The sequence below is a fragment of the Hippopotamus amphibius genome, chromosome 9 (assembly GCF_030028045.1).
Source record: "Hippopotamus amphibius kiboko isolate mHipAmp2 chromosome 9, mHipAmp2.hap2, whole genome shotgun sequence".
Lineage (NCBI taxonomy): Eukaryota > Metazoa > Chordata > Mammalia > Artiodactyla > Hippopotamidae > Hippopotamus > Hippopotamus amphibius.
The window spans coordinates 92,166,333-92,188,708 of NC_080194.1; the positions used below are offsets into that span (position 1 = coordinate 92,166,333).

Here is a 22,376-nt window from a genome sequence, read left to right on the forward strand (position 1 = left end):
AATATTGAGCCACGTGAACTCAGCCTATTCAAAATAAATATCCTCTTAAAAATATTCTTTCCTGAAGCCCCAGGCTAGGCGTCAGGGACTGCTCAGGTCTGGTCCCGCCTCTGAGCCGTGGTTTTCTCACCCACAGAAGTGGAGCTGAAACTGTATCACAGGTTTGTTGTGATTAGATCCAATACCTAGGTGTTCTGTGAATATTAACTTCCCTCCCTCTATTCCTAAGCGGAAGGAGGCAAAGGCCTTCAAAAAGGAGACACATTCACACAACTGCCTTGTAACAAATGGACCTGCAGAGATTTAATTGATGTAGAAAACACAGGATTGTCACCAGAGTTGGTGGTAACACATGAGCTATCCCCAGAGCACACAGCATGAACCAAATGACAAAATGGACATTCCACGTGGTAGACGGATGCTGAAAAAGTAGCTGCGGGTAAACAAGCCAATTGGATCTTAGTATCTTATCCCACGACAGAGAAACGAGGGGTGGGATGGTGGAGAGTTGGTTTCTATGCATTGGAGAGGCAAAGGCAACCCTATAGCTTTCAGGACAAGAAAAATGGGGGTATTTTAAACAGTGGGACAGATGTTGAACACCCCCTGCCTGTCCCCTGAGGAGCCTGCTGATGGGAGGTGGGGCAGCAGGGTGTGTGCCAGAATGACAGCTCCCATTGGCACTTGATCCCTCCCCCACAAGGCCAGGCCCCTTACCTCCTTTGAAACAAGTCTCCAAGCTCTGAGAAGGGGTGGCAAGGGGATGGGGTTGGGGTGGCACAGGTGGAAGAGATAAATGGAAACAACCCATGCATAAACCCAAGGTGGGCCAGGAAGAGAAAACCAAGATGAGGACCAGAAGCCATCCCAGGCTTTTCCCATGGCCTGTTGGCTTCCTGAAAGCTGGGTGCTTACGCCCTGAGAATCTAGCTGGGATGCTCTGGGAGGAGCCCCAGGGAAGGGGAAGGGGGTGCTCCTGAGGACGGCCCCTGAGGAAAGCCCGGGGCCAGCAGAGGGAAGACAGGCAGCAAAACTTCTGGGGCCAGTCTCCAGCCACCTCCCACCAGGCTCTGGGCCCAATCCTGAGAGAGTCAAAACGAGAGGCAGAACACTCAAGAAAAGGGACATTAAAAAAAAAAAAAAAAAAAAGTCTGATCTCTACACGGCTGAGGTATTAGAGACAGGGCCTGGTCCCAGGGTACAGACATACCGGGGGCCTTTGTTCTGGCGAATTAAGGACCGCACATGTGACCCTGGGAACTCCAAAGCAGACCCTGCAGGTCCAAGAGACCAACTCCACTCCAAAGGGAGTCCCCTGGCCTCTAAAGAAGGCAGCTCCTCCAATGCCACCTCTTCCTCCTGAAGGATCCCGGTCCTGCTAGCCCACGTCAGTGGTGTCAGGTTCTCGCAGCGGTCACACAGGGCAGCCTGAGGTATGTCACATGGTCTTGGGGGGTGGCTTACTGTCTCCGGTCATACCATCCTTTTCCCCCAGTCCCCCGTGGTTCCTCTAAGTTCTGAGTGAGGCGAGCAGCAAAGGGATGGGAGGATGCTTTATGAGAGGGAGTAAAGTGCAGGCAGCAACTCGGGCACTTGGTCTGGGCGCAGGAGAGGCCAGACCGCCCCCCCGGCTCAGGACTCAGGGCCTCAGTAGTGATACACCTTCAGTCTGTTGTTCTCATCCAGGCCCAGCTGCAGGAGGCCGGAACCGGCCGTTGGCTTGGGCACGGAGGAGTAGAGATGTCTGGCCACAAGGTGAAGGAAAACTCTGCAGTCAGCGGAGCACACCCGGGGAGGGGTCACAGGCCAAACAGGGTCCTCCTTGGACCCCCCCCCAGGGCCCACACACCCTGGCAGTTACAGCAGGAAGGGATCGGGGTTTGGGAAGCAGCTGAAAGGATACGACTTGGGGTCACTCTTGTAATGTTCCAGCCACTTCCGGTTAGCCTCGATCATGTGGTGGACGCTGGTGCCCACCTCGGAGACTTGGGAGTGGGGACGCTGCAGCAGGCGGAGCTGCTCACTGCGGGGAGGGAGAGGAGGCAGGAGTGCCAGGGGCAGGGGTCTCTTGAGCAAGGCAAGGACGCCCCTCTGCGCTGAGGAGCATCACACAAAAGGGAAGGAGGTGGCCCCCCGACCCGGGTGACCGCTCCTGACGTCAAGGCTCCCAGCCAATCTCATCAGCAAAAGCTTTCCTCTCCATTGACTCAAATTCATCTCTATCGACTCAAATACCTTCCCAGCATCAGCTCCCAAGTGGGCCAAAGGGTGAGAGGGGTTGTACTTATGGTTGGGGACCTGCAGGGATACATCAGGGGATACATTTGGCAAGGAATGAGATGAATGGGAAATTCATAACAGGTTTCAATAATCGCCCATCTGTCTCCCCTACAGGGGGCCCCCTCTAACTCCAGATGCTGCTTGGTGGGCCTGGGGGAAGAAGGGAGCCGTGTGAAGCAGACAAAGAGCTCAGGGGCAGAGACAACGGCCACAATCCAGGGCTGGAAGGAACAGGGGCCCACTTCTCCCTGAGGTGCCACGGGGCAGCTTCCTCATGGGGCTGGATCAGGTAAGGCCAGCCCGGCCCCACTGGGACCTCGGCAGTTGGGACTTTTTTCTGGTTGTGGAGGGACACCGCAGACCAAGGTAGCTTCGTGGCCTGGGGACCTGCCTAACCTCTCTGGGCGATGTGACAGGGAGTTCTGGTCCCCTCACAGGTCTCACCTGCCCAGGGAGCTGCGGTGAGCAGCTGAACGGTGTGGGTTGAACAGCTGATCCCACAAGGAGGCTTACCTGGCAGACACGTACCCCAGCCTGTTTTCCAGGGGGGTAGGGCCGCTGCTGAGGAATGGGATGCCAGCTGGAAGAGTGGGGGGAAAGCATTCAGAAGTGGGCAGCAGCTCAGCGGAGCCAGCCTCCTCCCGCCTCCCCCGAGAAACTGCAAAAGCAGTGCCCCCCAAACAAAAACAGGAGATGCTTCTGTGGTTGGAGATGAGAGACAGATTATAGCCATGAATTGTCCTATTTATTTTATTTCTAAAACTGAAATTATTTTCAATTTGGAATGATAAGGAGACAGAACCTTTTCCCTCAAATAACTGTTTTATGGCTTTCACATTCCTTAGCAGGCCTATGAGACCAGGGGAGGCCACATCCAGCCAAGGGGGTATGAGCCCTGGAGTCACAGAGACACGGGGTCAAAACCCAGTCTGTTGCTCACTCCCTGGGTACCCTGGAGCATATTATCAGCACTTAACCTCCGAGTCTCAGTCTCCCCATCTGTAAAATGGGGATAAATATTATACCCTCAGAGGGTTATTATAAGGACTAAATGAAAAACCATATATAAAATGCCTGGCCCAAAATAAATATCACATGCAAGATGGCGGCAATGAGGAGGCTGACAACAGGGACCTCCTAGGTTCTGCTGAGCTCTAGAAGCCATCATAAAGGCCCCATCAGGTAAACCATCAGGACCCAACGAGCCCCCAGCCACAGAGCGAGCAGCAAGGTCCTCTCAAGGACCCACCACAGAGTCAGTGGGCCATGCCAAAGTAGGGGGGCGAGGGGCAGGCAGACGAGGAGGGCAGGGAGGCTGAGCCCTGAACCGCACGTGGCCCAGAGCGAGGCTTACTTGGGAAATACTTGCGCCACTTCTCCACCAGGAAGTCGTCCACAGTCTGAGACACGGAGGAGGAGAGTCTGGGGCCCCGCCCCGGGTCCCAGGCCCACTGGGTGGATGTGGCTGGAGCCGGGGACGAGGCTGAGAGCCGGGCCAGGGAGGGGTAGGAAGGGGCGGGGGTGCTCCAGGAGGCCTGGGTGGGGCGCGGTGCAGGCGTGGGGGCACGGAGCGGCGGCGGCTGGGCATCGAGGCTGCCCAGCAAGCTGAGGACGCCGTTGAGCTGGCTGCTGATTCGCTGCAGGGAGCTGCTCAGGTAGTGGATCTTGTGGGGGGAGGTGGGGCTCGGGGTCGGGCCGACTGAAAGGGAAGAGGCCAAGGGTGCGGCAGGACACGGCCCGGGACCCAGGAATGGCCCAGGCCGAGCTGGCCCTGTCTGCGCATCCTACTGCCCCTCCCCCACCCGCCCCTTCTCTGTTCTCCCCGCCCAAAGCCCCAGGGCCTCCCCGTTCCCGAGGAAAAGCTGGCTGAGAGGAAGAGCGTCTCCAGGGCGTGGTCCCCACCTCGTTGCAGGCCACAGCTGCACAGGGAGAAGAGCCTCCCGGGCGGGGCAGAACCAGAAGGGACAGGCTGAGGGACACCTCTCTTGCCGTGAGTGCCCTGCACGCTCAGAATCCTTCTCCTGAGCCTTTGGGCCCCGTGCACTGGGAGACCCAGGGGGCTCACGCCTGCCCAGGCATTTGCTGAGCACCTGCTCCAGACACCGGCCCCTGAGGCCCACCACCCAGGGCTGCGGGAGGGGCTGACCTCCGTCCCCATGGATACCCTGGTCCTCCCCCACCACTCACTGTGAGGCAGGGGGCAGGATTCGGAACTGTCACTGCTCCCATCGTCCAGGTCGCTGAGGTCAAAGGTCACCACCTTCTTGGTGGGGGGTCCTCTCAGAGTGTCTTCATCGGAAGCCTGGTGGGGAGAAGCAGCAGTAAGGACTAAAGCTTGCCCTCTGCTTTCCGCCTGCTGCCCTCATGACATCCGAGGACTTGATGGGTAGGCTCTTTGGACCCAAAGTTCTGGGAGAGGCACATCATACAGGCTGCCTTGCAGGCAAGGCTAAGAGAACTCAGCCACCAAAGACAGAGGCAGCAGGGCCACCTGGGCTGGGCAGACCCCACCCTTCCCCCTAGTAAACACTCCCCATGGTGTCTCTCCACCCAATCTTCCCTTCTGTCATTCCCACAGCTCAGGCACCCGGGGGAAGGTCTACAAGGCCCCCGGGAAGGTAGCAAAACCTTCTAGGAGCCTCTATCTCTGACACCCGGAGCACATCTCCTCGGCACCAGGCAGGGGCCAGTCCTCTCCCGAGAACCTTCAGCAAGAGGCTCCAGGTCTGCTCAGGACCACTCGCCACAGATATCCACACCCACTCTGTGCTCAAATTCAAAGCTAAAGCCACTGCCGTTTCCACCAGCCCAGAAGCCCGAAGCCTGTTGCCAACCCTGGGCCCTAGCGGCCCAGCTGCCCGGACACAGGACCAGAGAACCCAACCGAAGCCGAGTAAAATAGTCAGTGGGAAGTTGTTGTATGACAAAGGGAGTCCAATCCGAGGATGGAAGATGCTTTAGAGGACTGGGGCGGGGAGGGTGGGGGGGACTCGACGTGGGGGGAGTCAAGGAAGGGAGGGAATACGGGGATATGTGTATAAAAACAGATGATTGAACCTGGTGTACCCCCCAAAAAATAAATAAATAAATAAAGTTAAAAAAAAAAAAAAAAAAAAAAGAAGAGGGAGGCCGGGGCCGCACTGGGCTGCACCTCCTCCCGGAGAGAAGACTCCAGCTGATGCAGCTTCTCCTCCTTCTTTTTCAGCAGGTCGTGGCCCTTCTGCATGGCCGACTTCATCTCATCCAGGTGCCTGGTCTCCTGCAGCCAGGGAGAAAGGCGAGGAGAAAGACGGTGACTAACCACACAGGCAGATGCGGGAGGCCCTGCTCTGCTGTGTGCAGGCTGAGGGACCTTGAACAAATTACTGAACCTCAGGGTTCATCTGAAAAACAGAAATACAACTTCTCATGGGGTCGTGAGATGAGAGGAGCTAGAGTACGCTGTGCCCTCCACTCTGCCCACTGCTAATACATTCTCAAACGGCTATTGTTAACCACGTGGCTGCTAGCATCACTGCTCCAACCACCACCAGCACCGGCGTCATCAGGAGGGAGTCAGCAGAGCAAGGACGAGGCCTGCAGAGAGCACGCAGAGGCCCCGGGAAGGCTGCCCCTCCGCAGATGCCACCCCAGCCAGGCTCAGGGCCCACGGCGCCCTCGCTAGCGCTGAGCGGGATCAGAAGGCCAAGGGACCAGACATGATCTTCTGCCGAGACCCTCAAACGGCAGCGAGATCGGATCCACTCATCATAACCACACAGTCTCGCCTTCTCATTGCAAACTGGGGTCTCAGAGAAGGAAGATAAAGTCAGTCAGGCTCGTGCCGGGTGTGCTCAAAAGATTTTTACTTATGAGCAAAAGTCTTGCGTGTGATGGGATGGCCAGGCAGTGTGGAACTTCTGTCCTCTGCACCTAGACACTGGGAACACCACTAGGACCTGACATCGTCTATGGTTAGTGTGGGGCCCAAGTGACTTGCTATGAGAGCAAGCACTCCGCACACCGCCGCGCCACGTAAGTGTGAGGAGCGTCCGTCCTCGGGGAGATCATAACCTCTATCCCCCGTCCGGTCTCCCCAGACTTGTCGAGTGACCCCAGGACCTACGTGACTACTCTCAGGGAGTCCCCAGAACGCTCAACGGAGGGCGAGCCCAAAGGGAGTGCCGCTGGCTGCCCCAGCGCCCCCCGCCCTGCCCCCGGGCTCCTGACCTCCTCCAGGTCCTTGCCCACGTCCTCCAGGGCCTTGGTGCCTGGCGGGTCTTTGGCCGCCTCCTGAGCGCTGGCCAGCTCGTGGCGCCAGTGCTGCTGGGCGGCCTTCAGCGCCGTCTGCCGCCTCCGCATGGAGCGCGTCTGCCGCACCAGGAACTCCTTGGCGCTGCGGAGAGCCACCCCCTCGGCAGAGAGGTAGTGCCGGACGCTGAAGGGGGACAGGCCAGGGCAGGGGCTTGGAGGGGGACGCACACCCTCTGAGGACCCTGCTGTGGGTCACGACCACTTCCCCAGCAGACGCCCATCCTGAGCACATGCTGCGCGGACGCCGCCACTCAAGACCCCCTCCCATCGCCCTGACCCCCAAGCAGAGGTCAGCAGATGCCAGCGACCACCATGGGCACCTTCTCGGCTTGTCAGAGACGATTCCTCAGGCCCCAGGTCCCCTTCCCTGAACCAAGCCCCACTGGAGACCACGGTCACGTTTCAGTCCACCCTGGCTCTGTGATGTAGGTATTCCCTCACCCCTTCCTGGCATCCCAAAATAAGACAGGTTATTGGAACTCACCTGTCCAAGGACAAGTCAGTCTCCTCTTTGCCCTGGGAGAGAGAAAAGGATACCACGTTAGTCTGATTCTGAGGACACATGGTAGAAAAGGCCCACTGAATACACTACAGGCTCAAAGGACCCCCAAATCCCTCCTAGTGGCCCAGAGAGATGGTTCTGCCGGCCTCTGGGCACTATTCACTTACAGATGTAATTTGACTAATGGAGGAGGACGACTAGGAATGATAATAGGAGGCTAAGGTTCTATACAGAATAAAGCCAGGACGGCTCCTGGAGCCCTGACCCCGCCGAACCCATCCCACGCCTGGTGCCCTACCCCATCACAGTGCCCTACTCACTCCTGGACATCTTCCCCCTCCTGATGCCCCACCCCCTCCTGCTACCCGGAGAGCCCTGCCCCAGCCCAGCCACCCTGACCCTTCCAAGGTGCAGAGAAGCTCACCGTCCCCAGGGATTTCCTCAGGTCCTCAACGTGGAGATCGGGCTCAAAACGTGAGGAAGCATGACTCTCCTCTACTGCCAGCTCTTTCAGCACGTCCTGCTTCCTCTGAGCTTTGGCCTCCAGGTCACTGTGGTGGGAAACAGGGGCGGGGAAGGGCTGTGAGGCAGGGTCGGGTGATGAAGCAGGCCTGGCAGCACCCTGTCAGGACTCCTGGGGGGATGGGGGGAGCACCACCTCCATCCCTTCACTCTTGTCAAAGACCCTGAAGGCAGAGCTGGACGTGAACAGTAGAGCCAGGAACCCCACCCATTCACAGCCTCATCACACCTCCCACTCCCGACAAAAGGCAGCCCCTCCACCTGGCTCCACCGCTGCCTATCAACGGGGCTGTGAGTAGACAGGGCCCGTGAGCGGCAGAGGGCAGGCGAGAAGCAGCAAGGGTGGCTCAGTGCAGGGGTGCACACCACCTGACATGCTTCTGCAGCAGGTCCACCTGGGACTCCAGCTCCAACTTGCGGGCCTGAAGCGCCTCGAGAATTCTTCGGAGCTGCCGGTTTGACTCCAGCAGGTGGGTGTGCTCCTTCTTTGCCTCCTCCAGGTGCTGATGGGTGGCTGTGGCTTCCTGGGGCAGAAGGAAAGACAGATGCACCAGGAGACATGGGGTGGGGGGGCAGGGAGCAGGTGGCACCAGACAACAGGGAAGAGCACGGGGAGAGGGTGGAAGCAGGCACACCTGCACACCGGAGGCCTGCGTTGCCTTCAGTGTCGCGGTGCGGACCCCATCCCCCGCCACAGCCCCACCCCTGTGGCTCCTGAGCTGGTCCCACACAGTGGGGCTATTTGTGGAATGTTAGCCAGCATGGTTTGGAACCCAATTCCGTGGACAGATCAGGTGAACTAAGGGGTTGGAGAAGGAAGGAAACAGAATAGGGCAGGTGGGAGAAGGAGGACAGGAAAGGCCGACAAACCTCGCTCTCAAGCGCAGCCTGCCTCTGCACGTCGAGGAGCTGCTGCTTCTCCTTCCGGGCGGCCTCCTCCTGCGCGGCAAGGAAGGGACCGGCCATTTGGCTGTCTCCGGGCCCCAGGCCCTCTCCTGGGGAAGCCGACTCCAAGGTCAAAGGTACCTGAGAGCCTGTCCTCCACCCCCATTCCCGCACCTGGACATCCAGCTGAGCCAATCTGGCCTTGACATCCTTGGTTCTGGTTTCAAGTTCCACCTCTAAATCTTGGAGTTTCCTTTCCTGCACAGAAGTGTAGGTGGAGAGAAAGACGTGAGCACAGCAAGAGCACAGGCACGAGTTGAGGGGCAGGAGGGGCCTGGGACCCACCACCCCGCACCACGCGCTCCAAGCTGGGCTGGGTTCCCCCATGGCCTCCCGGCAGAACACCACCCTTGTTTATTTCAGGGGGGTGAGCGGAGGCAAAGGCGCCAACCCCAAGGCCCTGGGGGTGCTGACCTCCGCTTCTAGTCCTGGGGATGTTCCCTGGCTCAGCAAACAAGAGAGCAAGGATTCACTGGCTTGAGAGTGGCCAGCGAGACTCCCACCCCTGGAGCTATCAGGCTCCATCCTGCTGCTGCCGCAGCGCCGGCACCCAGCATTTTCCACCCTGGGCGGAGGGGTCAGGGAGAGTGGGCCCCAAGCGACTGTCAGTCTGGAGCCCTCACCTGCTCCCGGTGCCGCCGCCGCAGGTCCTCGAGCTGCCGGTCCTGCTCCTGCCTCAGCGTCTCCAACTCTCGCTCGTGCGCCCTGCGCAGGCGCTCCAGCTCTCCCGTCAGGTGCCCCAGGAGTTCAGCCCGCTGCTTCCTCTCCTGCACGGAGGGTAGGGTCATCGGTGGGAAACCACAGCGGCCCCTCCCACCCCTAAAGCCATACCCCCGCCCTACCCCATCGCCTTGGGTCAGTAAGATCAGGGACCCCATCAGGCCTCTCGGGCGGCTCTTGGAGAAGAGCAGGAGAGCACTGAGGATAGCGAGGTCCAGCCCCCCGGAAAGCCTGTACCCCACTCTCTGCCGCTGAAACCACGCTGGTCAGATGTCCTGAGAAATCTGCGGGTGGAAACCTGGCTCTCCTACCACCCCTGCACGTACAGCCTTCCTTCCTTAAGGGAAGAGAGTTCGTTACTAAATTCTCACTCTTCTTCAGCAAGGGCAGAATTGGTTTGGGAAGGGCGTCAACTACATTTCACCACGGGCTGCTATTTCTGCCCTGGTGCAAAGAGTCTCTGGTTCCAGCTACTGAAGGAGCAGCCTAGAAACCCCGGGCAGAGGCCCGGCTCTGGACTAAAGTCAGCCAGCAGCCCACCCCATCGTTCACCCCCAACATGAGCAGGCCGGCGTGGGTCCACTTAAGTCACTGAACTTTCCCACCGAAGGCCAAAGGCTGAAGATGGGCTAATAATATCCAAATATTGGTTGGCTTTCGCCAATCTATTTCCTGGTGCTCTGGAATTTCTATGAACCCTCATGGCGCGGTGTTGGGTGGTTAACATTGAAGGCTTTGGAGTCAGACAGTCTGGCTTGAAGCCTAGCTCCTCTACTTACTAGCCAGGGTGGGCTTGGGAGACTTGCTTACACTCCTCGAGTCTGTTTCCTCTTTTTAAAATGGAGATAATGACAGTACGGACCCCCTAGGGGTGCTGTGAGGAGTAAATGAGGTAACATACATAAAGAGCTTAGGACAGTGCCTGGCACGTCGTACAAGCTCAATACACGTTGGCTATGATTTATATGAGAGCAAAGCGCAGCCCGCTGATGGGGAGGAATCGCTCCTCACCTACAACTTTAGTGAAAAGGCAAAATACTATCTCACCATTGCAGGGTGCCAGGGAAGACAGCCCCCCACCATCCCTGACCACAGCTGGGCCCCTTCCCAGGCCCTCCAGCCAGCTGGGAGTGTCCCCGGGGTGTGTGTGGGCATGTGCAGCACACACGTGCCAGGGGACGTGGCGCGGTCACCTCAGCTTCGTACTGCTCTCTGGCCTCAGCCACCACGTGCTGGTGCTCCTCCTTCATCTTGTCCATCTTCCTCTCGTGCTCCCGCTCCACCTCCTGGCGCTTCTCCCTCAGGAGGCCGCTGAGCTGCAGGGCAGGCAGGGATGCGACGTGCAGGACTGAGGCTGGAGTAGCACCCGGGGACTGAAGCGCTTGAAGGACTCACACATGCGTGCTACATACCCCCACCTCCCCAGCGTGCCCACATCACACACACAACACGCGACACACGCAGGGCCACTCCCAGCACCCCCTCCCCGCTCCCGCACAGGGCATGGGGGTGGAGAAGCACTTGGCCTCCAGGGAACTAAGGCATAAAAATGGCCCCAAAGTCCTGACCCCAGGGGAGCCGTCCAAAGCAAAGCAGAGGACCCTGGGGGCCAGGGTGGCTCGGCCGCCCATCAGAGCGTCCACGGCAAGTAACGACGCCGAAGGAGCAGACCGGCCTCACCTCCCGCTCATACTCCAGCACTTGGTAAACTTTCTGATGAGCTCGCTGCTCCGCCTGCCCAAGGCTCTCCTGCAGCCGGGCCTCCTCTTTCTGTTGAGCTTCCTCTATCTTCTTCTGGAGGCTGGAGACCACCTGAGGAGGCGCCCACACAGGGGAGCGTGATCCTCAGAGAGCACTTCAGGGAGGCCACGGGGGACTCGCCTCCCAGGGGCCCAGCGCCCAGCCCTGCTGGGGGCTGCAGGAAGGGAGGCTCCCTCCCTAGGGGACGGGGTGAGGGTGGCGTTCTTCTGCCAACCAGCACAGCTGTGAAGGGGTCCCGAGGCTCACAGCCCAGGGCCAGGATGCCCAGGTCTGCCCCGCAGGCCGGGGCCGCCGCCCCTCACCTCCCTGTGCTTGGCCTCCAGCGAGGAAGAGAGCCGCTCCAGCTCCTCTCTGTGCTCTCTCTCCAGCACTGCCACCACCTGGGGCAGAACAAAGGGCCTGTGAGGACACAGAGCAGACTGGCCGTGCTCCGACCTGTGACGAGGAAGGGCCAGGAAGACCACCCCCAATGCCTCTCGAGCTAGGGGGTCAAGGGGAACCGCAGGCACATCTCTGTTCCTCCGAAATAACTGTCCCTCAAGTGTGCACCTAGCAAACGGACATGAAGGCCAGAGTGGAGGGGCCTGTCAGTAAGGCTCGGTCAGGCGTCCCTTCCCCTGCCTCTGGGCTAGGCTGCCGGTACATGGGCAACACTGCTGCCTGTGAATAAGGGCCAGGCAGGGAGGCCTGGAGGTCTCAGCACCATCTCTCTGAGCGTGTGCAGTACAATGACGTCCCCCCCTCCAACTCCACGCCTGGTCTGAGAGCTGAAACTCCACCCATCACCAAAAGAAAACAAAAGTTCCATGTGGCCTATTACCTATTTCAGCCTCTTACCTAGAGACAGACCCACTGGACTGGAGGGACAGGGAATAAGGACAAAGGAGAAAACCTCTCACTCTGAGGCAGGGGAGGAAAGGAGAGAGACACGAGGTCATCACAGCTGCGCCTCAGGGACAGGGCACCTTTGTCTCAAGAGCTCTGGTTTGGTTTAAGTTCCTTCCGTCATGAGATCTTCCCAAATCCACAGGCCAGGTCCACACAGGCCCAGACGGCCGGCCCAACATCTCAGTGCCCATCTGCACAGATACCCGCTCTCCCCCTGGCCCCCCACTCTGGGCACTGAGGCTGGCTCCTCCTCTTCTTCAACACTCAACCCCTCCCCAGGCAGCCCAGGAACACATCAGGGTTGGGGCGGGGGGACCTCACTTCTTTCCTCTCCCCTTCCAGCTGTTCCCTCAGCTGCTGCAGGGCCCTCTCCTTCTCCGCGTTCAGGGCGGCCTGTTCTCTCTTCTCCGAAGCCTCCATCTCTTCCCTGAGCTGCACCAGCGTCTGCCTGTTTCTCTCTTCCAAGCTGGCCCGCTCGGCCTCCTGCAGGGACTCCAGCTCTTCTCGCAGCCTCTGCAGGGAAGCCTCGTGCTCGGCCCTGGGCAGACAAGGGGGTGGGGGTGGGCCTGGGCACTGGCCGGGGGGGCACCTCTAGGCGGCCGGGCAGCCCACAGGAAGCACTCACCTGATCTGGTCCTCATCCACTTCCGTGCTGGACCGCACCTGGGCCCGGAGCCGGGACAGCCTCTGGCTCTCCTGCTCTCTCATCCAGGTCTCCTCTTCCTGGGTGGCTCTCTGCAGCTGCTCCTTCAGAGAACTGCCAAGCAAAGGAAAGGCAAGTCTGTTGGCAGGACCACAAGGCCTTCCCTCTTCTATGCATGACCCTTGGCCCTCAGCCTCCAAAAGCCTGGAGCCTTCCTGTGAAGCTTCCTAAGACGTAAAGACGAGTCTAACCTCCACCTCTGGGTCCTGCTATCTCCCTTTAATACCTCCCAGGGTGTGAGGGGCTCTGAACACCACCAGCTCTTTGCCACCAGAAGCAAAATACGGACTCCCTGATCCCAGAACAGCATTTCTGCCAAAGGCTCCCCTCTGCTTCCAGGTTCACTTAAGGTCAGATCCAGTCTGACCCCAACCCAGCTGTGGCCACGTCAGATGAGCCGCCACCACCTCTAAACCCTACCACACCCTTCCCTGCCTCTTGGCCTTTGTTCATTCTGGTCCCCCTGCCTAGAACGCCCTTTTCTACCTGAGGAACCCACGTTCCTTATTCAACACTCAGGCTCCTCCTCTCACAGAAGTCTTTCCAACTCCCTCCAAGTTCATCAATTACCTTTCTGTTCCCATCACACTTTATATGAGGAGCTTTCTTATCCATGCTGCTCCGTGCCACGTATCACATCAGACCATAATTAATCTTTTGTATGTGTGTTTTCCTTACAAGTCTGGGAGCTTCTCCAGAGAAAGAATCTTGTCTTAAAGTCTATTTTATCCCAACTGCCAAAGACAGTAACGGATATGAAGTAGGTACTCGATGCACGTTTGTTGAATTTGAACAGTGTCACCCAGGCCCAAACGGTGAACAAGCTTTGATTATCTATGAGGGGATATCTTATTCGCAGACTAACGATGGTGACCATCTCATCCCAAGCAGACAAGCCCCCTGCAGCCCCCACATGACCAGGGGCTGTGTGCTGCGCACTCAGGGAATTCAAGCCTAAGAAAAACATGATTCAGAAGACAATTTCTTTGAAAAGCTTCTGCAGTCAATTCCAAAGCCAGAAAAGATTCAGGATCGTTTTCTATTTTAAGTGATGAGCAGCACTGCTCTCTTCCATGATGACAGAAAATTTGAGGGAAGGAAAAATCCTTCCTTTTAAATTCCCCAGAAACCCTTTCTTTTCATCCCATGGCTAAATTTTACACGTAGCACCACAGAATGGTAGAGGTGGAAGGGTCTTTAGAGGTTAAGTCCTGCATTTTACAACTCTCTCTCTTCATCTTACAACCAAACTCAATCTCTTCGTTTCGCAACTAAGGAAGCTAGTGTCAGCCTTCTTGTATGCCTTCCCATCTTCTCACTCAAGAAATATTTGCTACAAGGTCAGCTGTGGCTTCCAGAAATTTCTACCAAGTGGCAGTTTCCCAGCAGAAAGGAGGCCCCACCCCTCAGAAAGGCTCATGTGTAAACAGAAACAGGGTTCTCGCGATAAACTACTTTGAAGACAGCCAGGCAAGACACTGCCCACAGAGGAACCACTTAGTCAAGACCACCAATACTGTACTGTTTCAACTGAAAATATTTACAATCAAGAGCCACCTTTTATTGAGCGACTACTGTGTTTTAGGCCCTGAGTCTGATACTTTTGGCAGGCTGGTTTTCACCACGACCTAAGAGGGCTCTAGGAGGTCCCTCTGGAGTTGGGGGGTTTGGGGAGGGACAGAAAGCACAGTCAGCCCAGCCCAGGGTGGCCAGGAAGAGAGTGGAGCCTGGTAGGGGGCCAGGGAGACACCACCGGGATTTCCTCCTAGGCCCTGCCTCTAGAGGTAAGCTGAGTCACACCCTGTTTGGATGGGCCCCCGCCCCAAGGTTCAGCTGGCTGGAAGAGGAGGCTGCCGTGGGAAGCTCTGTTCTTTGGGATGCTCTCGGGCAGGGGGTCCAGAGGGGTGACATAAGGATGGACCCTGGGTCAGCAGACCCTGTGTTCGGCTAATGAGAGAAACTGTCCCAACCCCCTGCATAGTTGGGTGTTGGTTTTCTGTTAGTTTCTCTAAATTAAGCATAAATATTTCATACAGTCTTTGCTATGTGTGATAAAAAAAAAAAAAAAAGCAAGTCTCTAGCACTTTTGGATGTTCTGTCCAAGAGGACAAGGTTTAGCCTTTAGTTTAATCACCAAGTAAGTGAAACACATTAACATCTTTTTGTCACACTTTTCCCGTCAAGCTTATTCCCCTCTCAATATCCATTCTCCCACGTTTCTTTACTAAGAGAACCCTGACTTTATTCTATCAGGTACAGAGACCAGCTAAAGGACCACATTTCCCACTCACCCTTTGCCACCAGGGGGTAGCCAGTGAGATGGAAGAGGAAGTTATTGGGTCAAGTTTCCAGGAAAGCACCTTCACAGGGACTGAATGAGCTAGAAGGTGCCCCTATTCTTCCTGCCTGGAGCACAGATACGACAGCTGGAGACCCAACAGCTGTACTGGACCACAGAGACCCTGAGGGTGAAACCAGCACTAAAGATGACAGGCCTGGTGGCTCTGTGGAGCCACCATGCCAGTCCGGAACTTCCTTTTCCTATGGAAATAAAACTCCAGCACATGTACACACGATCCTGTACATGCAGGCCCAGCTCAGGCTTAACGTGTCGTGTTTGTCTAGGGCCTCCCAGCCAGCTGCTCAAAGAGTAGGAACCCAAATAGAAACTCCTGGGTCCTGGGCAAGAGCACCTCACACCACCTCACGTGGTCCCTACCAATCTCACTGGGTCCCAACAAGGTCCTGACTCCCAAGAGGATGTAGCTGTTAAGAAAACAGGCTCTGGAGACAAACTGCCTGGTTTAATCCGGGCTCTGCTGCTTACGAGCCTCTATACCTTGGACAAGCTCCTTAACCTTTCTGTGCCTTTCTTCGTCTATATTATAGATGCTACAAATCAGAGTTGATGACACCACCTGATAAGGGCCGGTCCGAGGACTGAACGAATTAATGGATACAAAGCACACGGATCAGTGTCCTCTCTCAAAAAGTGTTCGCTACCCCCATCATTACCACGCCTCCCAAGCCCCTCCCCCAAAAGAGGAAAGGCACGAGCCTTGGCCAGGGAGCCCATCCATCCACACGGGCCACCTAGGAGTCCTGGAGGGACCTGGGCATCCCCGTGGCTGTCAGAGCAGGAGGAGGGTGTCCTTGTGTGGCCCCAGGCAGCTGGGGGGGGGGGGAGGGGGGGCGGGGCAGGACCTGAGCGCCTTCTCTTTCTGCTGGTGAAGCTGCAGGGCCTCTGCCTCCTCCTCCTGCCACAGCTTCTCCCGCAGCCGCTGCATCTGCTCTTGCTTCGACTCCAGGAGCCGCCTCTGCTCTTGCTCGAGTTCTTGGGCCACGGCCTCTTCCAGGGCCTTCAGGGCAGCCTCTGAGAGCTGCTCTGGGGGAGCTGCAGGCTCTGCAGATCGCCTGCCAAGGGTGGGAGCAGCATTTCACTAGGTTTACTGTGCACCCACTTTTTGGCACTAGGTTTATACAGCTAGAGAACATCACACACGGAACCTTAATAGAGGGCCCACGGTCAGGAATCATAAGTGCAAATCTCATACCCCAGGGCTGGCAGCAAGGCCACCCTCTCGAAGACACAGGCAGCGTTTGTGCTATAGGACAAGCCCCACTGCGACTATCAAAGGCCCCGAGAGCCTGGGGAGGAGGGTGGCCCATAGCAGGCTCCCAGGGGACCTGGTAGGTTGGGGGCTGAGTGAACACCCAAAGCTGTGGCTCAAGAGCTGGCAGCAGCAGGAAGAGAGCGAAGCCCTGCTCCCGCATGTATTCCTCCCCGGAGTGACGCGTGGCCCTGTTTCTGACTCCTCCCCAGGGCTCTCCCTGCTACTTGAGGCTCATGCCAGCAACTTGGGAAGTCCCCAGAGGCTGTTCTCTGACTCCCAAACTGAACAGCGGCCAACGCGTATTAGCCAGCAGGAGAAGCAGCAGCGTGTCTCCCAGCTGCTAGGACTGCTAGCCCTGAGACTTCGAAAAGTTCATGGAGGTCCAGGAATGGGAAACCCTCCTCCCACACTGCCAAGGGAGCCAGGCGGGAGTCCCTTCCCTAAGCCAGGGAGCAGCAAGAGCACAGCTGGAATGCCAGGCTCCGTATCTCCCCGCTGATGCCACAACTTCATCTGCTTAGGGTGAATTCCCTGTCTGGAAATCGGTAAAAGAACTTCAGAGCTAACTGGGATGCATAAGGCGGGTGGTAAGATAAGGAACAACGGTATCGGTTAAAGAGATGTCCATAACGAAGGCTGTTACGTTGCTCGTATTCTGGTTCTTGAAGGAAATACCCAAAGAGAAACCTCAAGAACATTTTAAGCAATGAAAGGATAAGCAGGATAAAGTGTTTTGCCTCCCAGAGTGGCTTTCCTAAAGGCCACGACATGTTTGCATTCCCAGGTCCCTAAATCTTACATTAGAAATTGGTCTGACCACCCGACCACCACCTTCTCCCATGGTGCTCAGGCTGTGGCAGGCCTGGCACAGGGGCCCAGTGGACCTCAGCAGCATGTGGGCGTGGTCCAAATCAAGGAGGGGTGGGGCCAAAGTCCAAGAGGGGAGCCAGCCCCCACTCCACCCCACCCCTGCTGGGGATGCAGAACCCCCTCCTCTCTCAGCTCCCACACTGCAGCAGATGGAAGGCAGCGGGGGGGATCAGATTAGAACAGCAGAAGAAAACAAGGGCTCTGGAATTCCATTTCAGCCCCTTGAGGCCAGAGAGAAAAGGAAGACACAAAAGGCTACTGATGTCTCTGAAATATCATTAAGATCTTTCCTAAAATCATGACTCAGACCAGAAACAGTCTTGAGCTCTGCCTTCAATTCTCTTCTGCTCCCAAGCCCATCTTCCTTCCAATTCCCGGCTTCCTCTCAGTCCCCTGATGCAGCCCGACTGATGCAGATGTAAGATGTGGCCGCCACCTCCTCTGAGAATCTCGCCCTCAGAAAGAGCCTGCCCCTGCAGCTCTCTGCCTCATCAACCCTCCAACTCATTTCCAACCTGAGCTGAAAACATCTTTTTTCCCTGAGATGGTACCTTTTAATGTCTCTCTCCCCGGTGGGCTACATAGCTATGTGGAGCCCTGGGGACAGATGCTGCGGAGAGATGGGGCATCAGCCAGCATGACAGCGTGTGTCCAGGCTGCATGCACCGGTGAGCCTGCCTGCATGCCTGGCACGCAGGCAAATGGGGCTGCTTTTCAGTGGACCTCTTCTCCGTGTCTCCGTTTTAAAGATCGAGTATCCCAAACTCCCAGCTTAGGTCCAAGGCAGTCAACAGTGAGCCTGAAAGATCTACAGAATGCCTGGGAAGTTGAAGACTCCAGAGGAAGAGGCAGGTCTGATTTCTAGGCCACTCCTCAGGTATCAGCATCAGTGAGACCCAGTTTCCAACAGTCAGTGGCCAAGAGGAAGCTCAGTAAGAGCATCATCCTTCAGGTTGGCAACCAAGTAACTCTGAGCCACGTGAGGGAAAGCAAGCAGGGAAGGCAGGCAGGGAGGGAGGGGAGGGAGGAGGATATGGTACCCACGGTCCTGAAATGGCCAGGGTACCACAAAAACTCAGATCGCCGTCAGGGATCTTGTCTCCGCTTATTTTCAACCCAGTGGCTTTAGTTTATTTACCCTCTCTCTATATACACCTTGTGAAAGATGCTGAGATGACAAAGGGAAGGGTATCCTTGTTTCCCAGACCTAGGCCTTCTGGCCATAAAGTGCACACAGCAGTGGCTGTTTGCTAGCCCTGCCTGCACTCTCTGACCTGCCCCTCCTAACTCCTCCTGATTCAGCTTGACATTACCTAAGCAGGGGACAGCCTCTACTAATCGTGTTTCTTATTTTTTGTATTTTACGGTGTTATGACGCCTGAAAAAGCTGGCTGGTCAAGAAGAGCCCCTCCCAGGACCAGCCAATCCTTACAGACAGCAAAGAGAATATGTCTTTCACATGCAAACCAACCAATCCCCAAACTCCTGACCATCTCCTTATCTATTTCCCATGCCCAAAATCACCCAGGACCAGGCAAGTAGAGACCACAGCCACAAGTCAAAGCCCTCCAAAATTATTCAAACTTTCCACTGCTACACTCGCTCTAGGTACTTACCCTGCCTCACCCACTGCTTCCCACGAAAACCCCAATAAAGGCTCTGGGTCTCTCTCTTCCTTCTTGCCTCTTCCACTTGCTGGCCAACTCTGGTCCTTCCCCACGTGGCCCCGCCTGGTGTGCCATGCCCTCTTCTCTCTGAAAATATAAGGAACAGATTCTTCTTTCAGTGGCACTGGCCTCTCCGTGTTGTCACTCAGTCACCCCCATAAATTAAAATCCCATGGATACAAACGAGGCACAGACACAGAGCCACTCCCCACAAAACCCAGAAAATCAATCCATGCTTAACGAGGCTGTAAAAATCAATAACAAGGAACTTATGGAGCCTGAGAAGACTCAGAAAAGGAACAGGAGACATTTCCTAAGGATGCTGTGTAAACTGAAACTGTGTGGTCAAGGAGAGAGCATCCCTCTTCCACAAGCAGGGGCAGCCTCACTGGAATGAGAGGAGAACAAAAAGGAAGAGGATTCATCAGCCCAGGCAGCCGGAAGGAGCCTCACGAACCAGCTTCTCTCCCAGAGGCCCTGGGAAAATGCCTTCTGACCTCTGCCCAGAGGGCCCCGTTTCTGAACTCCACTCACCTCCTGTCCTCATTGAAAGCACCCTGATCTGGCTGTCCACAGCCACCAAGGGGACCTGGGAAAGCTATGTCACTCCTCAGGGGCAGAGCTGTCACTGTGGGGTATGTCACCACCTGAAGAATGGGCTACCCCTTCCCTACATCCCCCCCGCAGCGCTACGGTCATGACATGAGACCGTGTGCACATATGCACGACAGCTCTCGGTGACGCTCCCTGTGAGTAATCAGTGCATGCACCTGTCTCTGCTCGACAGTCAGCCTGAGTCCTAAGGACCCTGAATCCTTCCGCACTGCTCAGTTCAGACAGGAAAAACTATCACCCTGACACCTGTTTCTCTCCATGCAGAGAAACAGCACAGTGGCTGCAGAGCAAGCGTCAGAAGTCGAGGGCTCAGGTGACTAGAATCCAGTCCTAATTCTGCAACCGACTAGCAATGTGACCTTGGGCAAATCCCTTCCCCTCTCTGAACCTCAGCTTCCTCATCTGCAAAAGGGGTGAGAAAGGGGTGAAGAGCAAAAAGGTTTCTAAGTTTTAGAAGCGCTTCGTGGAACAACACAGGTGAGCACTGAAGCCAGGTACAAAAGAATCTATGGGACAGAAGCCAGCATAGCAGTGACCTAGGGCAGGTGGACTAGGAGAGGGAAGGGGCCCGAGGAAACTTTAAGGAGGGATGGAAATGTTCTACAAATGATCTGGGCGGCTGTGATATGGTGTATACGTATGTAAACATTCACTGACCTGTACAATTCAGATATATGTATTTTCACGTCTATAAATACCTCAATAATTTTTCTTAAGAAAACAGTGCTCGGTAGAGGGGAAAACGTGGTTTACCAGGTTTCTGCTAATGACCCAGGAGGTACCCTACCCCCTCGCTTCCAGCCTCATACCCCAGGTGCTGACCAGGGAGCTGCTCAGGGGTCAAGCCTGCACGCAGAAGCAAGGGTTCCCTCCCTCTCCCCCCACCCCACTCCTTGAGCCAGGCCAGAGTACCCCCTCCCCACCACCCAAGACCAGATGGGCACTAAAGCAACCCACACACAACGGAGGACAGGGACAGACATGAAAACTGGCCCTTACACCTCTGGAGAGACTGGCGGGGTGGGGCTGACCGCCACCTTCTCCTCGGGCTCCTCGGCCTCTTCCTGCCCCGGGCCCGGCCCCTCCGCCTGGGAGCGCTGCTCCTCGCCCTTTCCGTGGGCAGCAGGTGGGCTTGGGATCTCCTCCCTTGACGGCAACAAGGAAGCAACTGTGTTAAAGCCAGAGGAAGACGAGGGGCTCCAGGCGTACCCCATTCGGGGTCAAAGCTCTATAATGGGGACCAGGGAGGAGGCGGCCCCAGTGAGACCTGCGGTTTCCCCGTCTCAGGTCTCAGATCTCATCTCCCCTCCCTGCCTCTCCCCGAGCTGTGGGGTGCGGAACGGCTGCGGCACCCCGGAGCAGCTCTGCACACAGCAGGGGTTCCGGGGCTGCTGCTGCCTGAACATCACTGCTGCGCAGCCTCCCCCAGCGACTCAGTGCAACTGGATGCGCTCTGAGACCAGCGTCGTCCTCTTGCCAGGGGAGCAAACCAGCAAATTTAAGCAGGCTCTGGAGCAGGCTAGGGAGTGAAGGTCCTCTCAGCTGGCCTCAGGGAAGCCTGGGCTCTGCACCGCCCTGCCCCGGGGCCCAGCACCCGGCAGGGCTCCCCACGGGCTTGCTGAGTGACTAGCGGGGGGATGATGCTGGGAGGGAGGGGGCTGGCATGTGGGGACCAGGAGAAGTGGCCCCCCTGGCAGGAACGGCCCAGCCCGAGGTGACAGCAGTCTCTGCCCAAGCCCCTGGCAGGGGGCAGCTGGGTCAGAAGAGACACTTCCTGGTTCCAGAGCTTCTAAGCGCCCCTAAGCAGACGGTGCACCCCGATTTTAGCTGTAGGCCAAGGACCAGGAAGGGGCAGATTGCCTCACTCCCCAGCCCACGTGAAACACTGAGTAGAAACCTCCGTTGCTGCTGCGTAGGCTCCAAACCCGCCCCCCTGCTCTCCCCACCTCTCCAGGCCCCCTGCCCCCACCCAGGGAGGCTCCTGGCCCACCCTTACCTCTGCAGGGACACAGGGGGCGCGGGGCTGCCTGCAGAGCCCTCCCCAGGCTCCTCTGCCCCCTTCCGCTCAGGCTGCCCCTCCAGGGGCTGCAGAGGCCCTTCATTCGTGGCCTGGCTGTGAAGGGGACTCTGGAGCTGCTCCCCAGGCAGAAGAGGAGGAGATAACCTGGGCAGAGCAGCAGAGTCAGGGCCTCCACTCAGAGAGCAGCAGGAGAACTGGGGCGTGGAATATGTGGACCGAGGTCCATGCCTTCTCTGGAGTGGACCCCAGCCCTGGCCCCACCTCCATGGAGAACCCACGGAGGCAAAGCAGCCAGAAAAGCAGGACGGAGAAAGTCCCTACTGAGCTCTCCCTTTGCCTGGACTAGACTCAGCCTCCCCAGGTCCCTGGGCTGCATTTGCTTGGCCCAGGAGTGAGTGCTAGGCACACTCATGGCTGTATCCATTCCGGCCATCGCTGGGGGGTGGGGGGGCAGGTGATGAAAGAACTGAGCAGAAAAGAGGAAGAAAAAGAGAAGCCAGACTCGAACGGTCAGACTGTAGGCAACACATGAAGCTGTAGCTTTAAGAAAGTAAGGATGCTGATAGCTTTGCAAGGTCCAAGACGTAGAATCATCACCCCCTTCCGCTTTCAGGGTGGCAGCCCTTCTCTCATCATGGGCTCAGGCCTGAGAGGCTGGAAGCCCCATCTCTCAGTCTCGCAACCTCTCTCCCTCTCTCTCTCACACACACACACAGCCGCAGCCATTTCTGATGTGGTGAGGTCTGGCTCTGAGCTCTGAGCTGCAGGACCGACCCTTTAGCATGGTCCCCAGACCTCTAGCAGGCTCTCCAGCCCTGGCCCACGACCAGGGACACACAAGGCTTCATCCAATCCAGTGAAGAGGACAGAGCCCTGGCCCCACAATGGTGCTATGGACACAGTCCCACCACATGCTCCAGCAGTTGGTTTGCGTACACGTACGTCTACACACACACAAACACACACACACACACTG

The 22,376-nt window shown here is 57.0% G+C and overlaps 1 protein-coding gene across 10 annotated transcripts in view; it reads right to left on the reverse strand.

Moving 5' to 3' along the window:
• Positions 1 to 274: 274 nt before the first annotated feature.
• Positions 275 to 22,376, reverse strand: part of CEP164 (centrosomal protein 164) — a 66,831-nt gene continuing 44,729 nt past the window's right edge. For 6 of the 10 annotated variants that reach the window (XM_057750703.1, XM_057750695.1, XM_057750697.1 and 3 more), the window contains 22 exons: positions 21,377 to 21,544; positions 20,380 to 20,526; positions 18,715 to 18,852; positions 15,819 to 16,028; positions 12,537 to 12,668; positions 12,233 to 12,449; positions 11,326 to 11,403; positions 10,943 to 11,074; positions 10,456 to 10,578; positions 9,166 to 9,309; positions 8,657 to 8,740; positions 8,468 to 8,536; positions 7,967 to 8,121; positions 7,500 to 7,626; positions 7,058 to 7,089; positions 6,490 to 6,697; positions 5,432 to 5,539; positions 4,468 to 4,582; positions 3,635 to 3,979; positions 2,794 to 2,860; positions 1,904 to 2,023; positions 275 to 1,744 (listed from right to left, as the gene is read on the reverse strand). In XM_057750703.1, coding sequence (XP_057606686.1) covers positions 1,648 to 1,744; positions 1,904 to 2,023; positions 2,794 to 2,860; positions 3,635 to 3,979; positions 4,468 to 4,582; positions 5,432 to 5,539; positions 6,490 to 6,697; positions 7,058 to 7,089; positions 7,500 to 7,626; positions 7,967 to 8,121; positions 8,468 to 8,536; positions 8,657 to 8,740; positions 9,166 to 9,309; positions 10,456 to 10,578; positions 10,943 to 11,074; positions 11,326 to 11,403; positions 12,233 to 12,449; positions 12,537 to 12,668; positions 15,819 to 16,028; positions 18,715 to 18,852; positions 20,380 to 20,526; positions 21,377 to 21,544 — 3,016 coding nt within the window. In that variant the 3' untranslated portion in view covers positions 275 to 1,647. The remainder of the gene's footprint in view (positions 1,745 to 1,903; positions 2,024 to 2,793; positions 2,861 to 3,634; positions 3,980 to 4,467; positions 4,583 to 5,431; positions 5,540 to 6,489; positions 6,698 to 7,057; positions 7,090 to 7,499; positions 7,627 to 7,966; positions 8,122 to 8,467; positions 8,537 to 8,656; positions 8,741 to 9,165; positions 9,310 to 10,455; positions 10,579 to 10,942; positions 11,075 to 11,325; positions 11,404 to 12,232; positions 12,450 to 12,536; positions 12,669 to 15,818; positions 16,029 to 18,714; positions 18,853 to 20,379; positions 20,527 to 21,376; positions 21,545 to 22,376) is intronic. The other 4 variants (XM_057750698.1, XM_057750699.1, XM_057750701.1 and 1 more) reach the window with 4 other exon arrangements.